Genomic DNA, 9,404 nt, shown 5'->3' on the forward strand with positions numbered 1-9,404 from the left:
ATGTTTACTAATGAATGCAACTAACATTATCTAATGCTCTGTCAGGCATTATGGCAATTCAAAAACGTACTTATGTTACAAAGCTTTCATTTCTATATGACTTTGCACTTTTTAAACATCTACAAACTATTTTAACAAATGTTACATTATGATTAACATATAATTTGTTAATGTACATTTGAACAATTGTCAATCTTTTTCATAAAATTATTCATAAATGTGCTCATATAATTTTTTACATTTACAAATGTTTTTAGAAATTATTTCATATTAATTAATATTTTTCACAATTTTACACACTATTTACTATTTATGAAAAATATTCATTAATGTCCAGCTAATTAAGAAGAAGAAATGCTGTAAACAGTGTTTCACTCAATGCATGCTGTTCTTGTTATTAAGTGTTGATGTCTGAACTCCCCCTTACACAATAATTGTTACAGTAGCTGTATGGGCAAGTCCAGTGCCCATAAATGTACTATATGATTATTAGTAATCCTTTATAAACATTTAAAATGGATGAATAGTTTTAACTTTAGGTTTAGACTACAAAATATGAACAAATAATGAATAAATGTTATACATGTGTAAACCTGTGTAAATAGTCAAATCAATCATACAGACCTCAACAAACAAACAGAAAGTGCGTGACCTTTACAGACCTGGGCTGCAAATTAGCTGAACATTCATAAATCATTTTTTAAATGTGAATAGTGTTTGAAGTGGTGAAAAATGCAAATCATTTCTGAAAGTATTTTGTAAATGTAAAAAGTAAATGAGCTCATTTTTTAACAAGGTGGTGGCGTAGTGGTTAAAGCACAGCGCTGTTAATCAGAAGGTCAGAGGTTCTAACCCCACGGCCACCACCATTGTGTCCTTGAGCAAGGCACTTAACTCCAGGTTGCTCCGGGGGGGATTGTCCCTGTAATAATTGCACTGTAAGTCACTTTGGATAAAAGCGTCTGCCAAATGCATAAATGTAAATGTAAGGGATCTGTTAATCATTATATGCAATTTGTAAAGATTGTTTGTAGATGTTTAAAAAGTGCAAAGCCATACACGAATGAAAGCATCATAACATTTGTAAGTATTTGAATTTACATTTCATAATGCTTAATATGTCATTAATTAATGTTAGTTAATAAACATTAACTAATGATCTATTCATTATATAATGTTTCTTAATGATTTATTAATGTTTTGTACAGATCAAGCGAAACTGCAGATACAGATATGAAAAATTATATTTAAATTTTCTAGTTGAAATTATTTTTTTATTTCAAGAATGTGTATTGCAAGTGATGACAATTTTTTTCTATCAAGAATGAACATTTTACTAATGCAGTCGTAATTACAGATATACATTTTTTTCACTTTTGATAGTTTTCATTTCTGATATGACGGATTGGCATTTTGAATTGATCCTGCACTCGATTAAATGTTGAAATGGCTTGGGACAGATGGCTTGCGTCATGTCAAATAATAAAGCAAACATACTGTATGTTTTAAAGGAAATTTGCAGGTTAAATAAAAGGTAAACTTTTGTTTAAAACACAGAATCATACATTATTATGCACTTATATTGGAAGTCTTTTTGCCAAGTTTACAATGGTTGCTTAATAGACTTCCATTACTACACACAAGTCAAAATGATCTTCTGTGGTAACCAACAGCATACTACAGCTGTCAGTGGCAAGAAGCATATGTATTTACATACTCTATGTACTTTATTATGTACTTACTCTACTTTGTTATGTTCTTTAAGAACTTTTTTTAGGCCTAAGGCTTTCTCATTAGAATTGTGCATGTTCTTAAAGTCCAAATATCAGTCTAGAGGCTTAGCAAAAGTGCTGTGGTGTGATACGGCTTTATATTCTACAGATTATTGCTGTACCAGGATATTGAAGCTTTAGAAAACATTTTCTAAGGATTGCAATGAATTGTCGGCAGTGCTGTATCCTGGTACTCCATTTAATCTGCACATGTTGAAATACCAAAAGCATGAATTAATCAAAAATATTAATAAGGTGCAAAAAAAATAAAAAGTAGTCTAAAACAAGTCAGATTTATTAATCGAACAGAATATTTCAAGCATATTGCAACTTTTATAGGTAAATACAACAACATTGATCAAGGATATTTTTTTATCACTTTCAATAATTAAAAAAATATTTACAAAACAACTTCTCATACAAAAGAAAACAGAGATCATACAAAAATAATTAATATTTGAACAAAATGCATATGTCCCAATAAATTCAGTAAAATGTGTTTAATTTCTCTGTATAAAGTGTTTACATTTGTTCATTTAGCAATCTCTTATATCAAAAGAATCCATGTGTTATGCAGTGTGAGCTGTGCACTATTTAGGCAAGTCTGCTCGGATGGCTTTTTTCTGATTGGCCGAGGCTGGTTGTTGATCCTCAAGCGTTCAGGCTGTACTCTTGTTTGTAGCAGCACGGTCTGCACACTGCGCTCACCAGTCCACTGATAAACTGCAGGAAACAGATGATGAACTCGAGTGTGCTCAGACCCAGCAGTATGGACAGCAGGGTCACGTTCCACTCCACGATGTGTTTCGGCTGAATGCAGTCAGACCACCGCTTCTGAGCGAACAGATACCTGCATAAAGGAAAAGAGGAAGAAAAAGTGTTGGCACTTTCCACGTACAGGACACGAAAAAGGGCCTGCAACTCTTCAAAAATATATATACTGTATATATATTTTCAGAAAATGATCAGAAATGTAATTCTAACTTTTTAAAGTTAAACACATAAACACAGTTTGATTTGTGGTGAACTCGCTCCCTTATAGACTTTTTTGCATTATTTGAAACGTGTTGAGCATTGTTTGTGGTGTGACTGATTGCATTATCAAGCAGATTTATAAACATGGGTTCTGGACCCAAGGAAATCAGGAAGTAATTGTTTTCACATAATCAATGATGAGTGGGTTTCAGAGGTTGCATATTCCCTCTAAGAATACATTTTGACTCCAGTGACGGTTAGGTTTAGGGTTTAGGGTTGGTCTCATTCACAACTAAAAGCAACTTGCTTTAGAACTCGCTTTTGGCGCCACTCTGTGGACAAATCACTCAGAAACTGGAGCTCACAAGTACCCGTATGTTCAACGATGCCTTCTGCTTCGACCACTGGGGGGAGTGCTTCAAATTTCAGTAAGCGCAGACCAATTGAAGCGAGAGAACTTTTGACCAACCAAAAAAAGATTGCAGTTGGCATTATTATCATCATATATTTTGCTAATAGTTATGCCCCTGCACACAAGAACTGATGATCTCTCCCTGATATTTTTAAATAGTCTTGATAATTAAAGATGCATAATAATCTTTCTGATCACCAACAAAGCACTTTCAATCAAATGTCTACAAACTCACATATGTGTAGAGCAAATCCATCCTCCACTGCTTCATTACAGCAAATTTATAGATGACCCACTTTGATTTAGTTTTTCACTTGTTTTAAGATCCTATGGTTAAATTTGACAGTCTTTCTTGTGCCTATTGTCCTGTTCATTGTCAGAAATTTCTTGTACTGTCCTGTACTTTTTGCTCATGTTTGCACATGCACTTTATATAGGTATATATAGGTATTTTATATAGGTTTTTATTTAGTTGTGTAGTGTCATGTGGTCCTGTGTTTGTCCTTTGTTGTTTTTATGTAGCACCATGGTCCTGGAGGAACGTTGTCTCGTTTCGCTGTGTACTGTACTAACTGTATATGGTTGAAACGACAATAAAAACCACTTGACTTGCCTTCACCTGTCACATTACAGCCTGATCTCAGTATAATATGTATTTATTCATGTGTAACATTTCTAGCTATAAGCGGTTTAAGTAGCCGTTTAGGGCCCCCGAGCCACCAGGGCGCCCCACAAAGCAAATTCGTTTGTTTGTTTATTAATTTAAAAGCTGCAAATAAGACTAAAGCATCTGTTAAGGATCAGTTGGTCCGAGTGGGAAGGGAGATTTCACTTTGGGATTTCTCTTAGGGCCCCCATATGCTCAGAAGCGGCCCTGCATACAGGGACGGATTAACGCACGGGTCTACCAGGCATTTGCCCAGGGCCTTCGACCAGAAGGTGGCCCTGATGAGCTGCACATAAAGCACATCATCGGCTAAGAACATTGTTCACTTTACTGAGCTTGTGGTGATGTCAATATGCTGCTTATGTTTAATGTATTGTATGTTAGCATGATCTAGACAGGCTAGAGTATAGTTGATACTGATAGTACATGAAGAGAACACAAGCCGGTTTGTTGTGTTATCAATATAAGGCATGATTTGTTCAGTTGCCACGTCATGTATTTGTGTCATTAAATCCTGTTTGAAGGGTGATATACATGTAAACAGTGCTGTGGAAAATGGGCTGCCACCGGTGATTCATTGACATCCATTCATCTACAGTACACTTGAAGAACTCCTCATTCTGATTATATTAAAATAAACAATTTCTACACTGCATCTGTGCAACAGCATTGAGAAAATGGGAAGTTTTGTCATGACGCAAAATTATTTGAAAGTTACGAAGCAAGGTATCTTGCATTTCGTCAGCGTTAGCGGGCAAGATCAAGTTAGCTAAAATGACACAGATCAATCCTTATGGCACTATATTTCACATGCTTTGCAGTTATGTAAGATTACCTGACCAGTAATAAGAACGCCAATTCAGGGTCGATTTTGATCCCCAAAACTGAATGAAGGTCCCTTCAGGAATCAAATGCCCTGCCGTTGTTCACTCTAGTTTTCGCTTGACCACAATCACGTTCCCGCTTAGTCAGACGGGATTAAGTAGATAAATGTTTTTTTGGGTTTTTTGGCTTACTCTGTGTTTGTGTAGGAGTCGGTGGGAGCCGGACGTTTGCTGGATTCCATCTCTATAAATGTACGTGTGCAATGCAATAATACCTCCGAAAACTCATGAAATTTTGTTGCGACACTATGTAGGCTCGATGACACACTAACTTGATACTAAAAGCTAATTGGCTTGAAAATGTACCTCTGATAATGATTGGTTATTAATGCAGAAAGAAGCATATTTAATTGTGCCTCCATTTTTCCTTTTCTGCCCTAATTTGAATGGAAGCAAATAACCTTGAAAATAAATTTTGATTGGTCAGTTTACTAATGCCTGGAGCCTTTATCCCAGCATTTATGCAGTGATTAAAACTGGCCTGGGCTACTGCACATGAATACATATTTTATGTGATCTGCATCAGGGCTATGCACTTTAGTAGGTACATTTATTAGAACAACCTTTCATTTTATTACTTTAATCGTTACGTTCATTTTGAACACATTTTATGTGTCATCTGACAGACCGCCAATGGTAAACAGTTAAGAATTAACACAATATCGCAAAGAGCTCATACTGTGGCCCATCGTTCTCAAAAGGAGATATCCATCCCAGAGCGGTAAAGCAGTATGGCCCCTTCAAGAGCGCCACCGCAGAGATCAGGAAACAGTATCCAGAGCCGGCGATTCCTACCAGAGCAGCTATCACTGAACCACACATCTACAGACACAACAAAACATCGATCAATAAGGCTGAACTGTAGAGCAGCTCTGTGAATGAGGGCTCAATGAGGGATTAACACTCACCACACAGCTCTCTGTCCCACAGGAATCCACACATTTCCCCATTCCCAGAAACACAGTGACCGGAATCAGCATCTGAACATGGACAGAGAGTTTCATTTAGTAAGTTGTGGCCTACACACTCATTATTAGCATCTAAATGTCAGCATGGAAATATAATTTGAAACTCTTTATATATTCATTTTCTGACATATTTCTAAGTCAAATAGGATATAGGGTGGGTTAGTGGGCATTCACGAGTCTTGAAAAGTGGTGTTTCATACCAGAACAGAACCAGGTAATTGGAGGGGAGGGTTGAAAATGACGTTTTGGTGGCATCAAATTAAAAATGAAAAAAAAATAATAAAGTTTTGTATGTGAAGTTATTACATTTTGTTTAAATATTAAGATTACCAATATCATATATTCATATGGAACTGGTACTGAAGCATTTACAGTAAAACAAGGGAAAATGTGTCATGTTATTTTGCCATAAATGAGTACGTCCTGTTCAGGACGCATATTGTCCTGTATTTTAGCATTGTAAAACTCAAGCCCCCCTCCCTTTCCTAGTTCGTTGGGGAAACGCTTAAGGCAGACCCCCTTCCTGTGTCGAAGTGCTCAGACAGCGAAATTTATATTGTACAACTGGGATCATACGAAAAGGTTTCAACAAGCAGAGTATCAAATTAATACAGTACAGACATAACATTTTAGTGAGCCTCCTATCCAGTCTTGTATTTGAAGGCAACATCAGTGAACAAATTGTGCCACTCATTCCATATTTATTTATGCAATAGAAATGTCTGAGGTATGTCAATAACCAGCAATATGCTTCCTTCATCTCATTCCAAACACTGATGTTTTCTTTCTTCCGTGGTACACAAAAGTTATTTTCCTATTAAAATCATGGTTAGGGTAAGAGGTTACACTTTATTGCTATGTTTAGGTTTGCGTTAAAGAGTAAAATTAGAAAGAATCTTAATAACATTTTGTGGGTTTGTTTATTTTTCTCTTTGAGAGTCAAATACTTTTTAAAGTTTTTGCACAAGTCAACTTGTAAACTTCTTACAATTTTATTTGGACTTTTGATTGCCGACTTTGCAATCTTGGCAAATCTGAGCTCAATTTGAGGCATTGTTGGAATATCATTTGAAATTCTAAAGAAAAGGCATTACTAGATTTTTGTTTTTTTGTTTTTCTCAGGATAAAATCAGATAAGCAGAAGACTTAAGTAACCATTTGCTTTCCATTTAATCTCATTGCAGTCTAGAAGAAACAACTCATATATTAGTGATCTAATTTATGTTTTATTTTAGTTTTCCTTCCTGTGGTTCATTATAATCAAAGACAAACAATGTATTTTTTACCATTTGTTTTATGATCAGTAGTTCAACATAATCTTCTTATTTATTTCTTATGTTGTGTTCCAGTCATTTTAACCTGGATGATTTTTTTTTTTTTCTTAATCCAATTGGAACAAAATTCCTTGACTGTTCACATATGGTATCTGAAAACACACACACACACACACACACACACACACACACACACACACACACACACACACACACACACACACACACACGCACGCACATACACACACGCGCACAAACACACACGCACACAAACATGCACGCACACACACGCACGCACGCGCACACACACACACACACACACACACACACACACACACAAATACACACGCCTTTGTGTGAGCGCCCTTTGGTACATCATCTTTCCATGTACACTCTTTGAGGAGTATTTCAACATACAACAGTGACAAGCCATGGTTTACAGCAAAACTCGGGCAGCTTTGTCAGGCCAAACAGGATGCTTACAGAAGTGGGAGTAAAATATTGTACAATCAGGCCAGAAACACATTGAATGAGGAAATCCGAGTGGATAAAAGAAGCTACTCTGATAAGCTTAAAAACAAGTTTTCAGCTAACAACCCTGCATCAGTGTAGAGAGGCCTACACTTAGTTAGTTACTAACTTCAAGACACCATCCCCCAACACTGTAGGGAATCGACAACTGGCTGATGACCTGAATGTGTTTTACTGTAGATTTGAAAAGCCCAGTCTCACACCCCATACCCACTCTGACTTTCACTTCTCACAAACATCAACACCTCCTGAAAACCACCTTCTTCCCCTCTCCTGCCACTCAACCTTAAGATCTGTGAAGAGGAGGTGTGCTGTGAATTCCAGAAACAAAATACAAGGAAAGCACAGGGCCCAGATGGTGTTTCACCCACTTATCTAAAATCCAGTGCTGACCAGCTGGCACTCATCTTCACAAAGATCTTCAATAGATCACTGGAGTAGTGTGAAGTTCCCTGATGCTTCAAATGCTCCACTATCATCCCTGTCCCAAAGAAACCCAAAATCACTGGACTTAATGACTTATTGACCCATCACTCTGACGTCTGTGGTCATGAAGTCATTTGAGAGACTGTTGTTGGCTCACCTGAAGGACATCACTTGACTCTTTCTAGATCCCCTTCAATTTGCTTATCGAGTAAACAGGACTGTGGACATTGCAGTCAACATGGGATTGCATCATATCCTGCAACATCAGGACAGGCCAGGGACATATGCAAGGATCCTTTTTGTGGACTCTTGTTGTAAATCTCAGTCCAATTACACAACTTAGGGTCAAAAATTAAGGGCTTAGTGCAAACATGCCACAAAAAAGTGCCCCCAAAATTCAAAATGAGGGAATGAAAATGCCCCCATGAATTCCTCAAATATTTGTAACATCTGATGTAGTTCTTAATTTTTTTATTCACGGGTTAGTTCTACATATCATGGCATACAATTTGAGTTCATGTTTATTTAGTTTTATGAGTAAGAGGTAATACATTCACAATCTAATTTTTCAGATGGAGAACTAGGCAAATTAATTTACTTAATTGAACTAATTGAAATGAAAGGATAATACATAGTAAATGTGTCATGTTAAGAACAATATAATATTATTCCCTCAAAAAAGTTAAAAAAATGCCCCTGAAAATCAAATCCAGGGGTAATTGTTGCCTCAAAATGGTTCTAAATTATATTTGCTGCACCCTAACCATACACCCTGAACCTAACCTCTGAACTTTAGCTTACTCTACACAAACCTTTAAGCATTTCTAGATTAAAGATTATTTTGTACCTTTATTCAGCTTTTATCCTTGTGTGGACCATTGGGAGGTCCCATAATGCCATTTCAGGTTTTTGTATCCTTGTGGGGACATTTTGTCACATAGAAAAGTACCAAAATCTCACCCATACACATATACACTCCAACAACTTCCACATATAAAGAACACATTTACAAACACAAATCCAATACTCACAGCCACACCACCTCCTCCGATTCCCATGAAGTACCAGACATACTTGGTCAAATGATCGTCCTGAACATAGGTCACCTGTCCATCAGGGATGAAGAGCAGGACATTTGCCACAATGCAGCAGGTGGCGAGCGGTATGAGTGCAAAACCCAGGGATCTGGCAAAGCCCAGAGAACACATGTTCACACGGAGCAGTGGGAATGAGATCAGACGGCTTTAACTCGGGACATAAAACTGGGGTGGTGAATGGCGGAGTGGAAGGGTTTTAAGAGACCCCCCTCACCCCCTTGAGCTGTAGGGAGGAGACAGGATGTGGGATGACATTATACTGAATGGAAAGAAGCGCTCTGACAGATGATATGACCAGGACACTTTGTGTGTGGGGGAGTTCGGAAAGAGAAAGCGGATGTTTTCCTCACAAAACTGCTATTTCCTTCTGTAAGTGTGGGTATTCAGGGGCATTCTGG

At 37.1% G+C, this 9,404-nt stretch overlaps 1 protein-coding gene across 1 annotated transcript; it reads right to left on the reverse strand.

The window, feature by feature from the left end:
• Positions 1–1,319: 1,319 nt before the first annotated feature.
• On the reverse strand, positions 1,320–9,184 carry LOC127639848 (transmembrane 4 L6 family member 1-like). Its single transcript, XM_052122134.1, has 4 exons — positions 8,941–9,184; positions 5,619–5,690; positions 5,390–5,532; positions 1,320–2,622 (listed from the first exon to the last, which is right to left on the reverse strand). The coding sequence occupies exons 1-4, from the start codon at positions 9,115–9,117 to the stop codon at positions 2,424–2,426; spliced, it is 591 nt and encodes a 196-aa protein (XP_051978094.1). The 5' UTR covers positions 9,118–9,184; the 3' UTR covers positions 1,320–2,423.
• Between the last annotated feature and the right edge of the window lie 220 nt (positions 9,185–9,404).

This window comes from Xyrauchen texanus, chromosome 48 (assembly GCF_025860055.1).
Source record: "Xyrauchen texanus isolate HMW12.3.18 chromosome 48, RBS_HiC_50CHRs, whole genome shotgun sequence".
In the NCBI taxonomy this organism is placed as follows: domain Eukaryota; kingdom Metazoa; phylum Chordata; class Actinopteri; order Cypriniformes; family Catostomidae; genus Xyrauchen; species Xyrauchen texanus.